The sequence below is a fragment of the Oncorhynchus nerka genome, linkage group LG14, assembly GCF_034236695.1.
Source record: "Oncorhynchus nerka isolate Pitt River linkage group LG14, Oner_Uvic_2.0, whole genome shotgun sequence".
NCBI classification, from domain to species: Eukaryota; Metazoa; Chordata; class Actinopteri; order Salmoniformes; family Salmonidae; genus Oncorhynchus; species Oncorhynchus nerka.
In genome coordinates, this window is record NC_088409.1 from 54,892,083 (window position 1) to 54,917,111 (window position 25,029).

General features: G+C 44.9%; 1 protein-coding gene across 1 annotated transcript in view; it reads left to right on the plus strand.

Annotated features, from left to right (window-relative positions):
- Nucleotides 1-25,029, plus strand: part of LOC115141494 (glutamate receptor ionotropic, kainate 4-like) — a 209,416-nt gene that overhangs the window by 177,536 nt on the left and 6,851 nt on the right. The window contains exons 11-18 of the mRNA XM_029680400.2: nucleotides 6,725-6,928; nucleotides 10,276-10,389; nucleotides 16,171-16,280; nucleotides 17,180-17,353; nucleotides 18,006-18,171; nucleotides 18,928-19,153; nucleotides 19,621-19,749; nucleotides 22,747-22,865. Coding sequence (XP_029536260.1) covers nucleotides 6,725-6,928; nucleotides 10,276-10,389; nucleotides 16,171-16,280; nucleotides 17,180-17,353; nucleotides 18,006-18,171; nucleotides 18,928-19,153; nucleotides 19,621-19,749; nucleotides 22,747-22,865 — 1,242 coding nt within the window. The remainder of the gene's footprint in view (nucleotides 1-6,724; nucleotides 6,929-10,275; nucleotides 10,390-16,170; nucleotides 16,281-17,179; nucleotides 17,354-18,005; nucleotides 18,172-18,927; nucleotides 19,154-19,620; nucleotides 19,750-22,746; nucleotides 22,866-25,029) is intronic.

Genomic DNA, 25,029 nt, shown 5'->3' on the forward strand with positions numbered 1-25,029 from the left:
TTTTGGGGCTGTTGCTGGGCAACACGGACTTTCAACTCCCTCCAAAGATTTTCTATTGGGTTGAGATCTGGAGACTGGCTAGGCCACTCCAGGACCTTGAAATGCTTCTTACGAAGCCACTCCTTCGTTGCCCGGGTGGTGTGTTTGGGATCATTGTCATGCTGAAAGACCCAGCCACGTTTCATCTTCAATGCCCTTGCTGATGGAAGGAGGATTTCACTCAAAATCTCACGATACATTCCTTTACACGGATCAGTCGTCCTGGTCCCTTTGCAGAAAAACAGCCCCAAAGCATGATGTTTCCACCCCCATGCTTCACAGTAGGTATGGTGTTCTTTGGATGCAACTCTGCATTCTTTGTCCTCCAAACACGACGAGTTCAGTTTTTACCAAAAAGTTCTATTTTTGGTTTCATATGACCATATGACATTCTCCCAATCTTCTTCTGAATCATCCAAATGCTCTCTAGCAAACTTCAGACGGGCCTGGACATGTACTGTCTTAAGCAGGGGGACACGTCTGGCACTGCAGGATTTGAGTCCCTGGCGGCGTAGTGTGTTACTGATGGTAGGCTTTGTTACTTTGGTCCCAGCTCTCTGCAGGTCATTCACTAGGTCCCCCCGTTGATTTCTTCAAACCAAGCTGCTTACCTATTGCAGATTCAGTCTTCCCAGCCTGGTGCAGGTCTACAATTTTGATTCTGGTATCCTTGGACAGCTCTTTGGTCTTGGCCATAGTGGAGTTTGGAGTGTGACTGAGGTTGTGGACAGGTGTTTTTTATACTGATAAGTATAAAAGTTCAAACAGGTGCCATTAATACAGGTAACGAGTGGAGGACAGAGGAGCCTCTTAAAGAAGAAGTTACAGGTCTGTGAGAGCCAGAAATCTTGCTTGTTTGTAGGTGACCAAATACTTATTTTCCACCATAATTTGCAAATAAATTCATTAAAAATCCTACAATGTGATTTTCTGGATTTTTTTTCTCATTTTGTCTGTCATAGTTGAAGTGATGAAAATTTCAGGCCTCTCTCATCTTTTTAAGTGGGAGAACTTGCACAATTGGTGGCTGACTAAATACTTTTTTGCCCCACTGTATATATTGGGTGAAACACCACTGTGTGCCACCACAACAGCAAGACGTGACCTGTTGCCACAAGAAAAGGGCAACCAGTGGAGCACAACCACCATTGTAAATACAACCTATATTTTACCGATTTATCTTCCCATCTTACTTCAACTATTTGCACATTGCTACAACATTTTACAGAGCCAATAGTATATATTATTTAAAAACCTTTGTGAGTGTAATGCTTACTGTTAATTTCTGATCGTTTATTTCCCTTGGAGAGATAGAGAGAGACCCCTCCCCCCACATTATTGATTAATGTCAGGGTTTTTACTACCATGATTGATGGGCCAGCTCTTCATTAAAATGCTCTGCAGTTTTCTTTAATCATTTTTTTATTAAACTTTTATTTATACAGGGTGGGTCACCATTGAGACCGGGGTTTAATTTACAAGGGAGCCCTACGAACATGAACGTATATGCAATACAATTTAATACATCATCATGTAAAATAACAATATCAGTTCAATAAATACAACAATATATATCCAGACAAACACAACTCTCACATATCACCTCCCTTGAACTCAGTCTAAACTGTCCAATGGAGACCAGCGAGTCCAACTTCAAGGTGACCTGAAAGGCTATTCCATGAGCTGGGGCATAAAAACTAAAAGCATTTTTCCCCCAGCTCAGTGGAGACCCACGGTACCTCCAGAACCATCCAATCCAGAGAGTGGGTCTGAGAATAGCTTGATCTCCAATCAATACATGAGCTGAAGTAGTTAACCGGGTCACCAAACGAGGATGTTCTTCTCCACCTCTACAGAGTCTCCTAATAATGGGGGCTATTGGGGAGATAAATATAGAATTACATTGCCTCCGTTTCACACTCGTCAATCAACAAGGGAGAGCTAGCCGAGAAATGATGGGCCACGTTTAATTAAGCGGAGAGGCCCACTCCTCTCTATCGCCTGGGGTGTTGAGACCTATTAATTGAATCCAGAATGTTTGTTTATTCGTTTCCAAGCTCTCTCTCTTGAACCCCCGCCGTGTAATATAAAACTGGCCCGTGAAATACTACTCCTTAATAAGCCCTAGTTTGGGAGGGTAAAGAGAAAGCGTCGGTCCGGCTGCAATGGTAAAGCGCCTCTACCACCAGGCTGCTGCGAGCGATGACATCATTTGCATTTATATTGTGCCTTCCCGCGTGGCACCGCATAACCACAGCAGAGGTGTCAACTCGAGGGCAAGGAAGGTAACATGTGTGGCTGTTTAATAAGTTAATGGGAGAGGATTTGCATTTATAGAGTGTCACTGTGCTCTGACTCAAGGGCCTTGAAAGGCCCCCTTCGTTCTCTCTGTCTGTACTCTTCTTCTTTATCATGCAGTCCAGGAGCTCTCCTGCATGCATACGTTCAATGCTTCCGCCGCTCCCTCCCTCCATCTACTACTGATGAGTATGTCAACTAAATGGAACAATTATAATGTGCTCTGATTCAGTGACCTCCGATATGATGCAAAGAAGGCTAGGAAAACACCTCATTCTATTATCCCTATTCTCTGACCAGTATAGCATGAAGTGGTGCGTGCACGGAAAACTCCAGCGAGATGGAATGGGGGAGAGGCCATATAAGATGAATCAAGTGTAAGGGAAACCGGGCTGATAGTACCACAGGTAGAGTAACTGCTGTTGCCATGGTGACAGGATGGTCGGTGGCAGTGCGATGTGTCGTCCTCTTTGAGGTCTCCGGTTTTCCACTTTATGTCGTAATGGAGGAACGCCACTTCGTACTGGGAAAGGAATTCATCTCCCGGTCAACAGTCAACACAAACGCCATCCCAATAGGAGTACGACAGAGCTATTTCACGGTTTGCCTTATGTTCCATCTATATTTCTCTATATCAGACAGTATGTTTTTTTCTCTCTCAACTTAAGTATAAAGCTCACTACAAACCCGGGTTTGATCCCGAGCTGTGTCGTAGCTGGCCGCGACACGGAGACCCATGAGGCGGCGCACAATTGGCCCAGCGTCGTCCGGGTTTGGCCAGCTGGGATGTCCTTGTCCCATCGCGCTCAAGTGGGCTGGGCGCATGCACGCTGACTTCGGTCGCCACCAGCTGTACAGTGTTTCCTCCAACACATTGGTGCGGCTAGCTTCCAGGTTAAGCAAGCAGTGTGTCAAGAAGCAGTGTGGCTTGGCGGGGTCGTGTTTCGGAGGACGCATGGTTCTCGACCTTCGCCTCTCCCGAGTCCGTACGGGAGTTGTAGCGATGGGGCAACCAATTGGATATCACAAAATTGGGGAGAAAAAGGGGTAAAAAAAAATTGTGCTATCCGTAAGAAACCTGCAAACAGACCATATATTGTGTCCCATACAGGTTATAGAAAAGAGAGGAAGCTCTGAACTCTCCATTCAGAACCCAGTCCTACCTACTTACAGGTTATGTAAAATGTGCTCTTTTAGCATTTCATTTCCTCAAGGAGAAAGTCCCCCACTTCTATGTCAAAGATAACTAAACAAAAACACTTTATAAAATACTACAGTAATGTCTGCAAAAACACTACAGTAAATACTACAGTATACTACAGTCCGCAAAATCACTACAGTAAATGATACAGTATACTGTACTACAGTCCGCAAAAACACTACAGTAAATACTACAGTATACTACAGTCTGCAAAAACACTACAGTAAATGATACAGTATACTGTACTACAGTCCGCAAAAACACTACAGTAAATACTACAGTATACTACAGTTTGCAAAAACACGACAGTAATTACTATTGTATTGTGGCAGACCAGGGGGGTTTGATTAAAACGTTTACACTGATCAGACAAGGACACAAGTGTGATAGCTCCATGTGATAGGTGTTTATTAAAACAAAGAAAAATAAAAGAATAGGTCTCCTCCAGGTTACCGTCTTCTGGGTTCCAGGGTATTGCTGTCTCCTTTGGGGGATTCTATTAATTTTTTTGCTGACCGTGAGGAAGACTATACGGAAGGAACCTCTCTCCATGAGAAACACCCCTCTGTGCTACCCTTCTGATAGTTTTATGGGACTCGTACGTTTGGTGAGCAATCAGCCCCTTGATTACTCACCAGTCTCAATCAGTCCCAATTAGTCCTGGCAAGGAGGGCCCGTCAAGACCTGGCACGTCCAGCAGAGGGAGACATCGCCGCGTGATGTAGACTCCGTCTGTCACCAGGCCTTGACGAGTTTCCCCCTGGTGGCTAGTCTGTGGTACGCCACAGTATATACTACTCCTTTTTTACTACCGTATTTATACTATAGTAAATGGTAAATACTACAGTATACTACAGTATTCAGTCCATAAAAACACCACAGTGAATTGTCATGACTTACTTTCATTAATCTGATAATTGTTATTTATTTAATCAACTAACTATGTTTAATTGTTACCCGATTAAATTAATCATGTAACAATTAACTCAGTAGGATTTTGGGCACCACTGAAGAGGTTGTTTAAAGAGTTACCATCTCCTGAATTAAACTCTATAAGGAATAAATTACATCAATAAACAGTCATCTTATTAATCATTACCTCTTATCATATCATCATTCTGAACAGTCATAACCTCATGCATCTGCAAAAGCCCAAGCCGTACTCATGATTCAGCACTCCACAAATAGGTTTAAATATTTATTTATTAGCTAACTAAATAATAACACAGAATAAACATATACCCTTTACATGAGACAAAGGTCCCTAGTGGACTGACACAATATGACGGCTTGTTACAACAGAGATGGGGAGCAAGAGAGAGAAAAATACACTTATCGTCAATATATTTCAGAACTATTCTCACAGTAATCATATAGTTTGCACACGAACCGTTTGGAATAAAAAATCATGAATGTATTTACGTGCGAGTGCCTTTTTTCGACGTTTATCTCTATCAGAACCAGCGCTCCTTAGGAAGGTTGTTGGTGTTTCAGCGGCAAGCTGTATGTCTCTGATTGTCCGAAAAGGGTCTCCCCTTTCCCATCTTGTACTGTTATTCACTCTGGAAGATAGCTAGGCAGCCGTGTCGACAGTTGCCATTGGTGATGAGCGTAGTAGGATAGTCTCACTTAGATTTTCTAGATATTTGAGTGAAGACAGCTAATCAGCTGTGTCAGTTATTGGCTGAGAGGGGAGCTTGTTTTCCCCCTCGTGTTGGTATTCAGGATTCTGACCACAATGGACATGAGCTGCAGCTCGCCGTCTCTCTGCTCTAAAGGAAGGTGAGTTTATTTCTTCACCTCGTGTTGAGGTTCAAAGTTCCAACCATATCAAACATGTAGCTCCCGCCTCACGTTTCCTGGTCTCTGAGATTCAGCATTTCAACCACTTTAGACATGGGCTGCAACTCCCCATCTTTCCTGGTCTAAAATGTTAACTGTCAGCCAGTCCTTTTAAGCACTCTGGTCGAAAAGGACGGTTCCATCAGGCTGACACGCTCTTCTGACACGCTCTTCTCAATAGGGGCGTGGCTACTTACCGTGCAAAATATATGATTGCAAGTTATCTATTATACCTCCTAAAAGCACATTCCTATCTTCACAAAAATACTTTCATAATTTTTCAATTTTATATGAACGTATTGGATGGGAACTTGATAGATAAAGGGGATATACTTTCCAAGTTACAGTATTCTGTCCATACAATTTTTTATGACGTCACAAAATGAAAACCAATGACTTTCGTTTTCTATAGCTCCCCTCTGACCATTCCCCACATTCTTATGTTAGAATTATTGTTCCAGTATTCACGTTTGACCGTGTTAAAGTTTTGGCGGGAAACAGTATGTTAACAAAGGACATTCCGTTCGCCAATACTTTCGCCAATTTATGACAGGGTGTGTGTGAGGTGTCAAAACCCCCACACCAACTCCCTCCTCCCCTCTTCTGTCAGTGAGAGAAGGTCTGGTTATTGTCAACCATTGCCAAGCTGATCTGACCCATTGTGATCCTCACAGGACAGCATTCGAGATTTGATACATGCTTTATTAAAGCATTCTTCAAAAACAGTAGCCACATTTAGTCTTTTAGCTAAGGTGGCTGGCGTAGGATGTGAACCCCTTTTTATGCTGCCCAAAGATTGGTTGATAAATCTCTCTTAACCCCCCAAATTTAAATCATTGAGCTGCTTACTCAACATTATGAAAAAATGCATCATAAATTAGGAACAAACTTTAAGAAAGAGCGAGTTTTAAAACAGTCGGTGGTGCCAGACAGAGACAGGACAGTAGCAGGTGCCTGAGTGCTTTTGTTCCCATGTCAAGTACGGTGGTGAAGTTAATTGTTGCCTAGATATATTCTTATTGGCTCCTCTTTAAAACAAATGACCTCTGGTGAGATAGTGTCTACTGTCTAGACATATAATATGCTAATTTCAACTTGACCTCAAAAAAGGGTAAGTTGTCATGGTTGAGATGATGTTATGCTACACTAGGTTATGCTGTACTATACTATGATATGTTTATTGTTGTGAATTCGGGGGGAAACTCCAACCGGGACTCAAACTCAGATCCAGTGACAGTCAAGCCAACACCTTAACCGTTACGAGGTCCGAGGTCGCTAGGTGTTGGGTCGTCACATTATCATGGTATTCTACATGTGCTCTGCTACATCTGTGTCCATTCGCAGGAGAACCCTTACGTGATGCTACGACCGAACCACCAGGAGATGGAAGGGAACGAGCGCTATGAGGGCTTCTGTGTGGACATGCTGAAGGAGCTGGCGGACATCTTGAAGTTCAAGTACTGTATCAATCTGGTGGGGGACGGGGTGTACGGGGTATCTGGGACCAACGGTACCTGGACGGGCATGGTGGGAGAGCTCATCTCAAGGGTAAGGGCAACAGCTTCCTGTAGTAAACAGGATTTTTTTTGACCATATGACTTGACCAGGAAAAACTCTGGGCACTTCCATTGCCACCCATCTACCTACCATTTACCCCCTTCTACCACTTCACAGCATAATGCCACTCAAACTATAGACTAATTCATCAACCCTTTAATCAAATGTTATTCATGAATTTACAGCCATTACTGCCAAATCACCCCTAACAAACCAATAACATCCTACAAACATCCAGTGGCCCTCTCAAGCACAGGTTATTACAACTGATTTGACACCGTGGATGTGATACAACTAATACTGTATGTTCATGATACAATGGAGAGTTTGTCATCACAGAAATGTGTCCACAACCATTGTGCGCTGTCGCCACAACGCTTGTGTAATTATTTTTGACAGAAAAGCTCTCTGTTGTATTACAACCGTTGTGCCAAATACATGGCATCAGTTGTATAACTTTAGTGTGTATGGGGCCTGTATGTGGGTATTATGTGTGCAGGCATAGTGTGTCTCCGTAGACTCCAGGGTCAAAATATTTAATCTGATATGTGATAGGCTGAGTGTCTCATAGTAAAACATGTCCCCAGTGATGTGATCCAGAAAAGTAGTGCCCAAAGCTATTGATTGATGTTTTCACATTGAGAGCATCCTACAGTAAGGGGATGTAACCATGCAGAGATGTGAGGATGATGATGAGGAGGAGGAGGAGAAAAATATCAAAGATGGAGGAGGAGGAAGAGAACAAGGATGTACAGGAGGTGCAAGGCTGTTAATTAGTCCAGATAATGCCTGAAACAGATGACACAGAGTCTTGGGTCTGCATCCCAAACGGCGCCCAATTCCCTTTATAGTGCACTACTTTTGACCATGGTGCCATTTGGGACGCATGCATGGCTGTGTTCTGTTCACCCTTTCGAACTCGGATACAGCTCATCTGTCCTAATGAATCTGAATTAGCCCCAGTCACCCTTGAGCAAACACTCACAACACAGACATGTCTTTAAAAGGGCCCAGCTAACCAGTCTGCTAAACCATCAGAACCATTTTGTTTGTGAATGAAAAGTCTATATTGCTGGTCTTAGAATGTGGTCGCACTTACCAATGTTTTTTGTAGATGTTCACGCAGACCGGGGATAGAGTGGAAGGGTTGAGGAGGTGGTGAGGGAGCCCTTAATAAGTTATGTGTCTTAATTCGCTATAGGCTAATGGAAGGCAAAGCCATTAAGGAAATGAAAGGAATGCCTACTCGTATTATTGTCTCCATTTGTCCCCCTGCAAGTTGGTTCTGATTTGGGGACCTTGAGGAGGTCTCAACTTGGTCTAATTGCACCTTACACAATACAGACTACAGAGTAGCTGCTACAGAGTACCAAGGAATGTCGGGGAGGGGGAAGGTCGAGGGGAGACAGCGCAGGAAGGTGTGGGGTCACTGAGTCCCTGCCTCTGAGCTCCACTCTCTGGAAAGACCCCCAGACTGGAAAGGAGAGGGTTAGTGGATGACTGGGTTATAGTTGGTGGGGTTAGAAGAGGAGGAGGAGAAGAAGGAAGAGAGATTGTACTGTAGCTAGCCTATAGCGGCTGACTGAATTAACACAGAAAAGTAGAGCGAACGCTGAGAGAAGAGAATGTATGGACAAGCTTTCCACAGGCTTCATTTGCAAGCTGGGGATGGGGGCTTTACTTTAAGTAGCCATAGAGACGGAGGCAAAGTCCTACCGGGAAGATGAAATGCCACGTACAGTGGGGAACCTCTAACTCAATGCATTATTCAGCAGCCGTAGGGACGGCTTTGATTTTCTTTTCCTATCTCGCTTTTTTCCAGGGCACCATCTTATGATTGAGCGAAAGTGGAAACAAGTGTGGTGGCATGGGGAAAGAATACAACGATGCATTATTTAAAAGCTGACTTTATACCGTGTGCTTTCTCTCTCTCTCCACACACTTTTCAATAGCTGTTAGCTTCCAGTAATCAATATTAATATTCAATAGGTGCATTAATATGGAGTGACTGGAGTTTTTTTGCCGAGATACTTTTTGTTGTTGCTTTCGGGCTGGCTGGGGGTTGGCTAAATGCTTGGTTTTGCGCGGTCATTCAGAGTTGTTGTCGGTGAAAACACTGTAAAACAACCACTAAAAAGCCTTCCAGAACTTTTTTGCCATTGTGTTAGCACCTGGAGCTCTGTTTTTGCTGTTCAAGTTATTCTGGACAGGATTGGTCAACTCCTCCAGGGACCTGTACTCAAACAGAGTGAAGATCGTGTGAAAAGCCACCACTCTCTCTCTCTATCTCTTTCTTATATATATATATATATATATATATATATATATATATATATATAGGTCCACCTACAGTGAAATGTGTATGATACCCACCTGCCAGTGTACATTACCACATAACAAGACCCAGTGCTAGCCTTGACGCTAAACCTTCTGCTTGTCTCTCTACAAATTATATCTGCCTACAGCTATACTACAGTACTGTCTATATACTGTATCTCAAAGTTCTTCTTCTTGATTGGTCCAAAGTTGTTTGTTTGTTTTATTTAGTGTGTCAACGAGCACTGTGCCAATGATGGCATGGCCCTAACTGATGATGGGTGTGCTATCAGAGCAAAATATTTCCACTGATTCTTTTGAACAGGGCCTTCTAGCCAAGTTAACAGTGGGATACTCACTTGGACCGACACTGTAAGCAGGCAGGCTGTAAGCAGGCAGGCTCTCCTCTCATTTAGAGTTGAGCTCTGACAATCCTCTTATTTTCCAACTGCATAGGACAAAGAGCAGCGAAGGGTTGCACTGGGTCCTGGGGAGATGAAAATCTCTTGCAGATGCACTTTGCAATGTCGGATGAATACTGGGATCGAGCAGCCACCTTCACAGCCCTACCATGCCGAGTAGCACTGGCTGGCTGGCTGGCTCAGCCTAGCTGGCTAACTGGCTGCTGTGTCAAGTGATTTGTCATAACAATCTGCTCTTCGCCAGCTTGAAAAAAACATTGGCACCCTATTCCCTATATAGTGCACTGGATCCTGCTCAGAAGTAGTGAATAGGGTTTCATTTGGGATGTATCCCCCCTCTGCTCTACACTCTGTTCTCCCTGGTGCCCTGCATGAGTCAGGTTTCAGACACAAAGCCAATGATGCAACACACTGCTGGCAGACAAGGCGTCACGGACAACAATGGCAGCACAGTAGGAGTGGAATTACACCAGTAGCCTACTTACTATTTCATTTAACTTTCCATGCATTTTCCACCACCGCAACCCAACCTTTGTTACTGTAGATGTACCTATCTGTGCATATCTGAATGGGTGGTGTGTGTGTGCGTGTCTATTCCAGAAAGCGGACCTGGCCGTAGCGGGGCTCACCATCACCGCAGAGAGGGAGAAGGTTATCGATTTCTCCAAGCCTTTTATGACTCTGGGAATCAGCATCATGTACCGTGTGCACTTGGTAAGACTAACCTCTGACCTCTCCGACCCCTACAAAACAACCTGGCTGACCCCTGAACCCTACAAACAGCTAGCGACCAATCATCAGCCTCTGTCTGGGAGCCCGTTCAGCCCCTTCTCCTCCTCCCACTACATCCCTCTCCTCTCTCTACCTCTGCCAGAGTAACAGATGGTGTGCTCTGCTCCGTGTTATGCGGGTGTGAATCGACCTGATAAATGGACTTCTTTCATTCCCATTCCCACTTCTTCTCTGTTTGTGACTGGGATCTAATTCGCACCAATAATAGCCCTGACCCCTGCGTATAGAACAAGACCCAGGCAACAGTTGTGGAAATTCAATAAGATTGTCTCTGTGTTTTAACACCAGCCAACCATTAATCAAAGGCCTTCCCCCAAACCTAAGCTGACACACTGGTCTCTCCGCTGGCCACCGGCCGGATGGAGCCGCTTTGGACCAAGCGGCGGCGTGTAAAAACATTAATGTGGCGTCCCAGTAGAACGTTTACTCACAGCCCCCCGTCTGCGTCCCTCCCCTTTCCTTGGTGCTAACAGGTGCAGCTGCCAGGAGAAAGGCTCCATTGGACCAACAGTTGGTTGAATGAATCGATAGCAGCAGGTGCAGTGTTAAGTGGGCTGCCATATCACCTCTGCGGCAGGCTGCTACTGCTGACGCGTTGGAACGTGCTCATTGGTGTGTTCCTGCGAGCTGACGCGGCGTGGAGGAGGAAAGGAGAAGCCCACACACATTGCAGCTCAATATTGACACACACACTCCCACTGTCCTAACCAGGCGGGCACAGACAAGAGGGACAGGGAGGGGGAAGGATAGAGGGAGGGGATGAAGAGCATAACTGGCAGAGAGAGAGATGTGGAGCCTCGACCGCTTAAGGTCAGGAGTGAAGGGCGGAAGAAACTAACTACAAAGAGTGAGAGTCTGCTGCACTGATTTCATTCTTGACTCTCTGTCTATCTGTCTGGAGTCTTTACACAGTACCCGTCCCTGGTGTCTCCTTCTCTCTTCATCTCTCTACCCAGGATTCACTCCCTCCCAGCGCCCCTTGGCAATCTCTTAGGTCTCCACAGGATCCAGCGCCACCATTCAATATTAGAATTTCTGTGACTGCACTTGTTTAGGTTTAATCCACTAGCTATTGATTTCTGATGCTGTGATTTCTACAAGGGCCCCGCTACTTATTTCAGACTTTAATTGAAATTCTCAGCCTGGTCAATAACAATGGAAAATGGAGAAAAATACAGAAGCCCGTTGAGGTTTAATTACCTGCTGCATGGCTGTAGAATTGGCCTAATACCAGGGCCGGATTACCGAATGGGCATGCATGTGCCCCTGGAGGTAGATGTCCCGGGGCCCCAAATGCGTTAGTCTGGCCCTGCCTACTACTGTTTAATCTCTTTCTGTCCACAGTGCACCCCAACTGTGTGTGTGTGTGTGTGTGTGTGTGTGTGTGTGTGTGTGTGTGTGTGTGTTCTTAATCTCTTTTTGCTTATCTTGAAAATTCTGAAAAATACTGGTTTTATAAAGTGTTTTGGGATGGTCCTCTTTTGATTACCCTTCGAGTCCTTCATGTCTCCATGTTGGAGTATACTCCGAGACAGACCACTCCACCAATCTGTACACTTGTTTCATCAAACACCCTTTCTCATAATCCCCTACTTCTATGTTCTGAGCACATCTTTCCACCAGTCCCTCCTTCCTAGTAGTAGTAATAAAGACAGAAACAGACAGAGAGATCAAAAGAGAGAAATGGAGAGAGAGGGAGAGAAAGAGTATTGAGGGTTGCGTATGGAGATTAGAAACCTAATTAGACCCACAAGTTAATTAGAGGGTTGGTATAGAGGGGAGTGGTGTCACAAGCTGCCCTGTGGGAGTGTGGCACTGGGATCCTGATTGTGTGTGTCTGTCCCCCTCCAATCTCGCCCCAACCTCCATCTTCCCCGCCTGCCCTCTCCCTCTCAGCTGCCCCAGACATCCTGCGAGAGAGAGCACTGAGGGAATCTGGGACGGCAGGCCAATCAGCAGCCCCCCCCCACCACATAAACAGAACACCTCCACCTCCGTAGTCACAGAGACCGTAATAACAGCGATGTGAGTGGCGGACCACAAATAGGCATGCATCTCTCAAGGGGGCTGGTGTTTGAAAAAAAAACGGGTTACTCTCCTTCACGCCGTGTGTTTCTGTAGTGCAGTCACACCTCCCTCCCAGGTTGAATGCTTGGGGAATGACAATGAGGGGAGGGAGGAAGACATGTTGGTGAAATCCTTGAACGTGACCTCGCTCACTAAAGGCAAAGACAGTACAGTATGAAGATAGGAAGAAACTGCTTCTCCAATAGAAATCCCCGATCACACTTGTAGGCAATGTCATGTGGACATTGTCATGTGGACATTGTCATGTGAACATTGTCATGTGAACATTGTCATGTGGACATTGTCATGTGGACATTGTCATGTGGACATTGTCATGTGGACATTGGCTAGCTAAGCTCACGCGCAGAAACACGTCATCAGGTCTAACGGTCGTCCCGTTTCGAACTGCACTTGTGCTGGCCGTCAAATCAAAAGGCATTCCTTTGATATAAAGTTGTTTTTGACAAAAATGAAAACGTGTCAGTTTGTCGCTTTCAAGAGGTTGGAGTAATAACAAGTTCAACTACTTAAGACATTGGCTCGAATCCTAGGTTGTGCCATTAGATTTTGAGAAATGTAACAGCTAAGGATGAAGTTTTTACTTCTCTCTTTGGCTTCTCAAACCCCAGCCTGGTCTGCTTCCTAAGCGTTCCCGGAAGTCTCGCGATGTTGCGCCTCTGGGTTTAGAAACTCCGTGCTAAAGGTCTTATATCCCGCCACTTAACACAAAGTGGTGCCCACGGGGAGAGGGGTTTGTTTAACGCTTCATTTCTGATTGTTTGGATTTGCTTGTAAAACAAACACGGGCAATGAGGCAGTTGTCACAACCGGCGCCTCCCCCGGTTCTCCATTTGATGGGATGATGATGATAATTACACTCTATAAAGGCTCATGTCCAATAAAGACCTTCCTATCCAGTCAGAGTGCCATGCATGCGTGGATACAGCCATGAATACAGTCAGAGACCTGTTGTACAGTGCAGAGCCCGTAGTCAAGTGGTAACAGTCCTGGGGGATAGAATTGAGCCATTACATATTATAATCCGCTTAATAAATCATAGGCGCATACTTGCATATAACAAGTAATAAACCAGTATACGTGCAGGCTTCAAGTAAAGTTTTACCCCAAAAATCCCCGTTGTTTTCGTAGCTGCCTTCACCGGTCGTGATGCCCACCTTGACTACAGATCAGTGCGGATGACTGGCACCTCAGAGAGCTTCCTGACAGCATGAGGGGGCTCTCTCTCCTATTTGAGAAGAAATAAACTCTACCTACCTCCCTCCCTCCATCACCCAGTACACACACACACACACAGAATAACATGTTAACAACTTAACCCTTTAACTGGCACACCAAGAAAAACATATCAGGAAAAGTATTGTTCTGCAAAAGATGTGCATTTAGCCTCAATATAGGCCATAAATTGCTAATTTTTGTTTGCATGACATAAACTTCGATAAATAATGCATAGCAAACATTAGAGTAAATTCAATTTGTCTTAGAATTTGCATAGACTTTTTACATCATAAAAAGATGATACATTAATTGACTTTATATACATATTTGTGTCAAAATATGAATATTCAAATTCATTTTGCTCACATTCACTTCCTGGTTTTCAGCCATATTTGAATGGGTGTTTCAGTCCGATAATGAAAACCACATGATCCTTTAACTAAAAGAATATGCCAAACAAAATGAATACGTTTAATTGAATGTAGAATTGGTTGTCAACATTAGCTCAACTGCCCGGTTGAGCTGCTTGTTAAAGGCTTTTAGCACTACTTTGCTGAGATGTCTAGAGGGCCACGGAGAATGAGCTACTGTTAAATACAGGACGAGAGGAGAACATGCTCAGTGGCTTTACACAAGTAAATAGAATGGTTGGCCGAGCCATATGTGATAGGAATGCCAAGAGAATACAAACACACTACTGTATCACTTTCAAGGTGTAACATCATAAAACTATAGTTTGGTCACACAGACCTTCGCCTTATCAGTCCCTTTGACATTTTTGATTCTCCTAGGCAACTTTTTCCATTACTTCAGTTGTAGCTATGTTTTTGTTCTTATGTACCAACGTTACTTCTTGAAAGTTGAGCTCACTTCATAGTGTTATTGTATATCACACAGCCCAATGCCCTCTCTACCTCCTTAAACATTCATATCACAGTAGAGATTAGTGAACAGCATGTCCTCTCTCTCTACCTCTCTCTCTCTCTCTCTCTCTCTCTCCCCCTCCATCCATCCCTCTCTCTCTCTCTCTCTGATCTTTTCACTACACCATCTGCTGGTGTTATGCTGCTTCCTCAACAGCTCTGCTCTTTCTTAATGGTCTCTTAGTGGCAACTAAACAGGGAATTAAATGGAGTAGCGCTGTAAACAAAACGCTCACTTCACTTGGCACCAGATTGGATCGTGTCAGCACAACCCTCACCTAGTTACTTTTTGCCGTGTGGTTTCTTATTTTGCAGGAGTTGTCGCTGCATTGCGCTGTTATAGGCATGACGTTTTACTGTACGTCCTGCCTTTGTAACGGAGGTGGTTTTACAATGCCTCGGCGTTAACTCAGTGGGCTAAGACAGTCTTGTCTTAGGAGACCCGGGTTTGAACCTGGCGGTCACATCCTCGAAGAAGATTCACACACACTACCCTTTCTCCTTTCAAGACTCTCTCTGACACTATAATGGCCTCTGACCAGTTTGAGTACCATTACAGAGTCCCTTATCAGACAATACATTGATGCTGGCACCATAAATGGATCATTTTCAGAAGGCAGGCCACCATCAGCTGGTAGCATTAGGCTCTTCAGACAGTCCTAATTCTCCCTACTGTAATTAGAAATCTCCAGCTCCACTCCTATGTTGCTCAATTACACTAATATGGGAGTGATTACAGACACATTAATGAATATCCGGCCTCATCCAGGCCTAATTACGCATTAATTCATCATTTAGAATGGTTTTTGACCTTTAAATCCTATCCGCTCGCCGCACACAAAATATTTTTTTTAGGGGGGGGGGGGCATTTGTATTGGATGTATGTTGTATGGCTTATTATCAAGGGGATTGTCATTTTGGTGAATTGATGATACATGTTACATATCAAATGTGGCCTCACTGTGTTAAGAATATGTCATAAGAATAGGCCTACTCTTACAATAAGCTGTTTGATCACTTAAAGTTAATCCGATAACCTACATAGCTGTGCTGTTGCCCCTAAAAACACCAGGTCCTTCCTTACAGTTCTTGTCTTTGATGGACTGGACTGCTTTGAGTTTCTCCATCTCCATTGAAGATAATGTAATTGCCCCTAGCTACTGCGCTGGCCTTCTGCAGTCAAATTCAACCATGCATTTTCCCACAGCTCTATTTCAGACATAATTGGTTTCATTGTGTGGACAATGGCCATCGGTGCTAGATAATTAAGCAGTATGAATTAGCTCTATACAAAGCTCAGGCTGATAAATCTCCCAGTAGTAAATCTAGACCTGAGGCATATAGCTCCATGTCTCGGAGTCTCAGTCCGAGAAAACACAGGAACCCTTGGTCATACAGATGTATTGGTTTAGGGTGTATCTGTGTATATGTAATGCAGCTTACCACCTCTCTCTCCGTGTGTGTGTGTGTGTTGTAGGGGCGCAGACCTGGCTACTTCTCCTTCCTAGACCCTTTCTCCCCTGGGGTGTGGCTCTTCATGCTGCTAGCCTACCTGGCAGTCAGCTGTGTGCTCTTTCTGGTTGCCAGGTGTGTCCTCCAACTCCTCTCAGCTCCACATTGACATCTGCTGGTGCTTTGGAGGAACTGACGTGTCGTATTCAGTACAACTCTGCACTATGTGTTGCGTCCCAATAGTCTCTCCTTTCTCCCGAGTTGTGCACTTGTTCATGGATTTGAAAGGAAATGACTGGTATATGGGAATTCCCTATAGCCCATGGAGTAGTGAACGAGTGCACACTTCAGGAGGAAGGAGAGATTATTTGGGTAGCATGCCACAACCCCTTGATGTCATAATGTATGTATGTATTTATTGTGTAAATAAGTCATTTCATTTCTGTGAAAAAATAGTGTGGGGGGGGCACCTTTCTCAAGTTGATGGAAGTGGAACCATCTTGATTACATGTTGATGTCATGTGACTGTACCTGAAAGAAACATTTGGTACATTTAAAAAGCAACAATACAAGAAAACAACCTCCCACTGAAAAGTAACAGCGACAACAGCTGTAATGAGACATTCTGAGAGGAGGGGTTGCCAAAGGTCAATTATTCTTTACTCATTTGTATGTTGAAGGAAGCTAAATACAGTGTTCCCCTTGTACTGCATTGTGTTTTCCCCTTGAAGATTTGCCTGTGGTCGAAGCATGCTTTAAATTAATTACAGGTTTTTAGAACTTGGATCATCCTACAAACACAGTAATATACCGGAAGCTGTCATGGCAGCTCAATGGTCTGCTCACAGCAGACTGCAGCAGGTGTATGGGAGCGTATACCAGCTGACCCAGGGGGACTAAAAACCACGTTACACCACCTCATGGGATTCAAGATTACTTTGTGCTTCGCTGACTGTTTCAGTTGTTGTTTCCCCCCTCTAATTTCTCTCACTGTGTGCCTGCGTTCATGTCTGTGTGTCTGCGTGTCTGTTTAGACTCACCCCCTACGAGTGGTACAATCCCCACCCCTGCTTGAAGGGGCGCTGTAACCTCCTCATCAACCAATACTCGCTGGGCAACAGTTTCTGGTTCCCCGTGGGGGGGTTCATGCAGCAGGGGTCCACCATCGCCCCCCGCGCCCTCTCCACACGCTGCGTCAGTGGAGTATGGTGAGTACAATAAAAAATGATTCTCACTTTGTCCTTCCCAGCACAGTTCCAGCAACTATGGTGGATGTATAACCAAGGTCCCGCTCGGTTTGGCGCAGTAGTGTGGAAAAGGGTAATAGTGTACTCACTCAGTCACACTTAGACACTTGTATGCATACTGCATATGTATCCGTCTCGAAGCTTCCACGCTACCTTGCAGACCTGAACCGTACTTGTAGCCCGTGGCCTTTGACCTCTCTACTGCGGTTTCAGGGATATCAAAGTAACATTTTGATCATGTAATTTGTGTGCCGCTGCTCCAATTAGCCTGCCATCTTGGCCCTGAGTATTTCCTATTCAGGGCACGTGGTCATGGTAAACGCAGCGTCTGATACTATACCTGATACCGTGCCGCCGAGATAGTCTGTGTGTGAGTCTATACCTGGTAAGCTATAAAACAAAGAGTAGCACACTGTATATGTATAACCTTAACATTCATTTATTGGGTAAGAAAACACCAACGTTTCAGCGTCACTGTGCCATCTTCAGGGTGACAGAAGGCACATTATACCTGGTAGATACTGAGGTAGTCTGTGTGAGTCTATAGCTGATACTGTACCTCTGAGCTGGTCCCAGTCGGTACGTCTGACTGCTGCTCCCGCTGTCCCTCCAGGTGGGCGTTCACCCTGATCATCATCTCGTCCTACACGGCCAACCTGGCTGCCTTCCTCACTGTCCAGAGGATGGAGGTGCCCATTGAGTCAGTGGACGACCTGGCTGACCAGACGGCCATCGAGTATGGCACCATGCACGGGGGCTCCACCATGACCTTCTTCCAGGTGAAGGGCACACACACATACCACACACACGGCCCCCTCCACCATAATAGATGACCTGTCACTGATCTTATCTTAGACCCTGTCACCTCACTGTCTGTCCCCCTCTTCTCCGTCTCCACTGACCATGACTTATCTGTTTCCTGTCTGATTGTCAATATCCTCTTCCCCCTGAAGGAAAGCTCAGTGCTGCACCTGGAGAGATAGGCAGTGTGGGTCAGCCACTGACTTTCCCTGTCTGTCTATGTAGTTGGCCACAAAGCAGGGTTTCACCTTTCAAAGAGAAAGAGAGAGGGGGAGAGAAAGACAGAGAGAGACAGAGAGAGGGACCAAGAGAGAAAGACAGAGACAAAGACAGAAAGAGAGAGGGAGAATCAGAGAGAGAGGGAGCTCCTCTCTCTCCTTTAGATTCCAATGAGGCCTCTTCTGTGCTCCAGAGCTCAAAGCATGCCCTCAGCCCTCAGATCAGACCATATTGGGATCCCGAGTGGCACAGCAGTCTAAGGTACTGCATCTCAGTGCAAGAGGTGTCACTATAGTACCTGGTTTGAATCCAGGCTGTATCACATCCGGATGTGATTGGGAGTCCCATAACGGCGGAGCACAATTGGCCCAGCATCGTCCGGATTTGGCTGGAGTAGGCCGTCATTGTAAATAAGTGACTATTTAACCGACTTGCCTAGTTAAATAAAGGTTCAATAAAAAATGTAACAATTGAAATCTGACCGTGCTTCTATGACATGTCCCCCTACATCATAGAACTCGCGCTACCAGACGTACCAGCGCATGTGGAACTTCATGCACTCCAAGCAGCCCAGTGTGTTTGTGAAGAGCACGGAGGAGGGCATCGCCCGCGTGGTCAACTCCAACTATGCCTACCTGCTAGAGAGCACCATGAACGAGTACTACCGGCAGCGCAACTGTAACCTCACCCAGATAGGAGGTTTGCTGGACACCAAGGGCTATGGCATCGGCATGCCAGTGGGTAAGTGGTGAGAAGGGGATGGAGGAGAAGGAGGGGTGGATGGGCAGGAGGAGAGAGTATCAATTGTAACCTCACCTCTTAAGTGGTAAGGCTAGGAGTTTGCTTGAATAATCTATATTTCATTGTTCAAAGTCAAACCAACAAATGCGTTGGTCTTTGTCCTTGAAAAGTGTTACCCAAACCGGTCCTCGGAAACCCCTAGCCTTACCACTTACCAGTATTTATTCAATTTGAGAAACACTGCCTCAGAATACAGTGTGGGATATGCAAATCATAGGTCATAGGAAGGTTACGTTGACACACTCACATATATAGACTAGCACTTCTTGTAAACTGCACTCATCATCATAATGCATAAAAACACATGCTACAGGAAACTTTCCAGGAATTGAAATATATGTTCACTCATTGACGAGATGGTCTTTGCAGGGCTGTGACCCTCTGTGCATTCGGCTGTTCCTCCTCAGGGTCAGTGTACCGGGATGAGTTTGACCTTGCCATCCTCAAGCTGCAAGAAGACAACCGTCTAGAGATCCTGAAGAGGAAATGGTGGGATGGTGGCAAGTGTCCAAAGGAGGAGGATCACCGTGCCAAAGGTGCCTTTACCCCTCCATCTTTCATTCTCTCTCTAGCCATCCATCCTTCCCCCTTGTCCTCCCCCTTTCATCTTACTCACCCTATTTAGACTGGTTAAGTGTCAGGGTCACTGTGATGCTGACTGTGGTGTGTGGGCGTGCGTGCGTGCTTAAATCCCAGCCCCTCGTGGCACGCTTGGACAGACTCGGGTGTAGGTGCAAGGTGGTGGCGCTGATATTTGGCAGTCACGTACACAGGATTGCATTGCGTGGCCTCCAGATTGTGGGCCTAATTTTTCTAGGGCACAGCAATTGGCTAGTTACTGCTTTGTTTCAGCTGTCGTGGGCAGCCTCACTGTCTGGAGGAGGTGCTTTCTGTACCCTTGAGTGCCATACATACAGGGACCTTTGAAATGTTTGGATCCATTTTTTGTAAATTTGATTGATGGATTCAAATAAAGTGTGTATGTGTGTGTGGGGGCATGGGCATGTGTATGTATATACAGTGCATTTGGGAAAGTATTCAAGAGCCCTTGACTTTTTCCACATTTTGTTACAGCCTTATTCTTAAATAGATTAAATAGTTTTCCCCCCGCTCAATCTACACATAATAGCCCATAATGACAAAGCAAAACAAAAAAAATGAAATATCACATTTACATACAATACCAGTCAAAAGTTTGGACACACCTAACCATTTAAGGATTTTTCTTTATTTTTACTTTTTTCTAAATTTCAGAATAATAGTGAAGACATCAAAACTATGAAATAACAAATATGGAATCATGTAGTAAACAAAAAAGTGTTAAACAAATCCAAATATATTTTAGATTTTAGATTCCTCAAAGTAGCCACCCTTTGCCTTGATGACAGCTTTGTACACTCTTGGCATTCTCTCAACCAGCTTCACCTGGAGTGCTTTTCCAACAGTCTCGAAGGAGTTCCCACATATGCTGAGCACTTGTTGGCTGCTTTTCCTTCACTCTGCTGTCCAACTCTTCCCAAACCATCTCAATTGGGTCGAGGTCAGGTGATTGTAGAGGCCAGGTCATCTGCTGCAGCACTCCATCACTCTTCTTCTTGGTCAAATAGGCCATACACAGCCTGGAGGTGTGTTGGGTTATTGTTCTGTTGAAAAACAAATGATGGCCTTTCAAAGCGCAAACCAGATTGGATGGCGTATCACTGCAGAATGCTGTGGTAGCCATGCTGGTTATGTGAATTCAAATAAATCACCCCCACACCATCACTCCTCCTCCATGCTTCATGGTGGGAACCACACATGTGGAGATCATTCGTTCACCTACTCTGCGTCTCACAAAGACATGGAGGTTGGAACCAAAAATCTTAAAATTGGACTCATCTGACCAAAGGACAGATTTCCACCGGTCTAATGTCCATTGCTCATGTTTATTGGCATAAGCAAGTCTCTTCTTATTATTGGTGTCCTTCAGTAGTGGTTTCTTTGCAGCATTTCAACCATGAAGGCCTGATTCACGCAGTCTCCTCTGAACAGTTGATGTTGAGATGTTTCTGTTGCTTGAACTCTGAAGCATTCATTTAGGCTGCCATTTCTGAGGCTGGTAACTCTAATGAACGTATCCTCTGCAGCAGAGGTAACTCTGGGTCTTCCTTTCCTGTGGTGGTCCTCATGAGAGCCAGTTTCAACATAGTGCTTGATGGTTTTTGCGACTACACTTGAAGAAACTTTCAAAGTTCTTGAAATGACTGACCTTCAAGTCTTAAAGTAATGATGGACTGTCATTTCTCTTTGCTTATTTGAGCTGTTCTTGCCATAATATGGACTTGGTATTTTACCAAATAGATGTACCATCTTTTGCATACCACCCCTAACTTGTAACAACACAACCGATTGGCTCAAACACATTAAGAAAGAAATACCACAAATTAACTTTTAACAAGGCACAGCTGTTAATTGAAATACGTTCCAGATGTCTACCTCATTAAGCTGGTTGAGATTGAGAATGCCAAGAGTGTGCAAAGCTGTCATCAAGGCAAAGGGTGGCTACTTTGAATAATTTGATTTGTTTAACACTTTTGCATTTCTACATGATTCCATATGTGTTGTTTCATAGTTTTGATGTCTTCACTATTATTTTACAATGTAGAAAATAGTAAAATAAAGAAAAACCCTTGAATGAGTAGGTGTGTCCAGACTTTTGTCTCATACTGTAAGTATGCAGGCCCTTTACTCAGTACTTTGTTGAAGCACCTTTGGCAGCGATTACAGCCTCGAGTCTTCTTAGGTATGACGGTCCAAGCTTGGCAAACCTGTATTTGGAGAGTTTCTCCCAATCTCTGCAGATTCTCTCAAGCTCTGTCAGGTTTCATGGGGAGCGTTGCTGCACATCTGGGCCTGATTGGTGGAGTGCTGCAGAGATGGCTGTCCTTCTGGAAGGTTCTCCCATCTCCACAGAGGAACTGTGATACTCTGTCAGAGTGACCATTGGGTTCTTGGTTACCTCCCTGACCAAGCCCATTCTCCCCCAATTGCTCAGTTTGTCCGGGCAGCCAGCTCTAGGAAGAGTCTTGGTGGTTCCAAACTTCTTCCATTTAAGAATGATTAAGGCCACTGTGTTGTTAGGGACCTACAATGCTGCAGACATGTTTTGGTACCCCTTCCCAGATCTGTGCCTCGACACAATCCTGTCTCGGAGCTCTATGGACAATTCCTTTGACCTCATGACTTGGTTTTTGCTCTGACATGCACTGTCAATTGTGGGAACTTATATAGACAGGTGTGATGCCTTTTCAAATAATGTCCAATCAATTGAATTTACCACAGTTGGACTCCAAGTTGTAGAAATATCTCAAGGATGACCAATGGAAACAGAATGCACCAGAGCTCAGTTTCGGGTCTCATAGCAAAGGGACTGAATACTTATCTAAATAAGGTATTTCTGGGTTTTTATTTTTTTGAATCTCTTTCCCTCTCTCTCTTTCTTTCTTTCTCTCTGTCTCTCGCCCTCGCTCTCTCCCTCTCTCCCTCCCTCCCAGGACTAGGCATGGAAAACATAGGCGGTATCTTCGTGGTGCTGGTGTGCGGTCTCCTGGTGGCCATCTTCATGGCGGTGCTGGAGTTTATGTGGTTTCTGCGGCAGACGCCCGGAACAGAGGTGAGAGAGGGCTATTTTACCTGCATCTGCTTTGTCTCCCTCTCCCCGCCCTGATGCGCTCTTCTCCCAGACCCAGCTCAACTCCAGAAGCAGCAAGCCCCACGAGCCCCACTATGCTGCCTCACACAGGGTGAAGCACATAGCTTCCTATCCCTGCCAGCCCCTTGCCAAGTGTGCGCCATTCCTTTTATTTGCCTCTGAGACCTCTGCCAAAGATAATACCTCACATACACTATCTATCTGCATGCCTTTATGTAGTAGACCTCAGCTGTCTCCACTGGTAGTGAATGTGACTGTAAATGCTGTGCTTTTATTCTTGAACAACCTCAAATCAGCCCGCTTTGAATTCATTTTTGAACGAGACGTAGTTTCATGGTTTGGAAATGATTTAATTTCAGTTTCTGCTGTATTTTTCTGTGATGTTTTTCTTTATGAAATATGACTGTTTTCAATTGTTCCCGATACAACACTGTGATATAAAAAAATATATATCTAAATAAACCAGCCTGTGTACAGAAAAGCCCATGCCACCTGACTTATTTTTTTGGGGGACTAGGAAACAATCAAATTAGTGTGTGTGCGCACAATCTATCTATCTAAGTGCGTATCTGGAATGGCTTGTTTGATTTTTGTCAGTTATAATGGCATGGCTCATAGCCCACGCAATGCCTCTGTAAGCTTGTTCCCTTCTATTACATTGCACAAAGGGAGATGCCATGGCCAACACAGTTAGAAAGATGTACTGTGTGACTACAGCTAACTGTGATGTGTGGATTATCATGCCTGTTCTCCTCGCCCTGTCTAGTCCACACTGACACTGTGTGATATCATTGGGAGAGGAAGACAGAGAGGAGACGGGCAAACCAGCACACACATTTAACGCAATAAGGGAAATGCAGGGCAGGGATTTGTCTTATGTTACGAGGATGAGAATGGAAAAATGTATAATGTAACCAGTATTTCACAATAATTTCATATAATATATAAGAATGCGAAAGGAATACACTACATTACCAAAAGTATGTGGACACCTGCTCGTCGAACATCTCTTTCCAAAATCGTGGGCATTAATATGGAGTTGGTCCCCACTTTGCTGCTATAACAGCCACCACTCTTCTGGGAAGGCTTTCCTCTAGATGTTGGAACATTGCTGCAGGGACTTTCTTTCATTCAGCCACGAGCATTAGTGAGGTTGGGCACTGATGTTGGGTGATTAGGCCCGCAGTCGGCGTTCCAATTCATCCCAAAGGTGTTCGATGGGATTGAGGTCAGGGCTCTGTGCAGGCCAGTCAAGTTCTTCCACACGGACCTCGCTTTGTGCACGGGGGCATTGTGCTGCAACAGGAAAGGGCCTTCCCCAAACTGTTCCCAAAATGTTGGCAGCACAGAATCGTCTAGAATTTCATTGTATGCTGTAACGTTAAGATTTCCCTTCATGGAACTAAGGGGCATAGCCCAACGTATGAAAAGCAGGCCCAGACCATTATTCCTCCTCCACCAAACTTTACAGTCGGCATTATGCATTGGGTCAGGTAGCCATCTCCTGGCATCCGCCAAACCTAGATTTGTCCGTCAGACTGCCAGATGGTGAAGAGTGATTCATGACTTCGTAGAACGCATTTCCACTGCTTCAGAATCCAATGGTGGTGAGCTTTACACTACTCCAGCCGACACTTGGCATTGCACATGGTGATCATAGTCTTGCGTGCGGATGCTCAGCCATGGAAGCCTATTTCATGAAGCTCCTGACAAACTGTTATTGTGCTGACTGTGCTGCCAGAGGCAATTTGGAACTAGGTAGTGAGTGTTGCAACCAAGGACAGACGATTCTTACACACTACTTTCACTCGGCGGTCCCGTTCTGTGAGCTTGTGTGGCCTACCACTTCGCGGCTGGGCCGTTGTTGCCACTTAACAATAACAGCACTTACAGTTGACAGGGGTAGCTCTAGCAGGGCATACATTTGACGAACTGACTTGGAAAGGTGGCATCCTATGACAGTGCCACGTTAAAAGTCACTGAGCGCTTCAGTAAGGCCATTCTACTGCCAATGTTTGTCTATGGAGATTGCATGTCTGTGGCTGAAATTGCTAAATCCACTCATTTGAATGTGTGTCCACATACTTTTGAATATACAGTGGCTTGCGAAAGTATTCACCCCCTT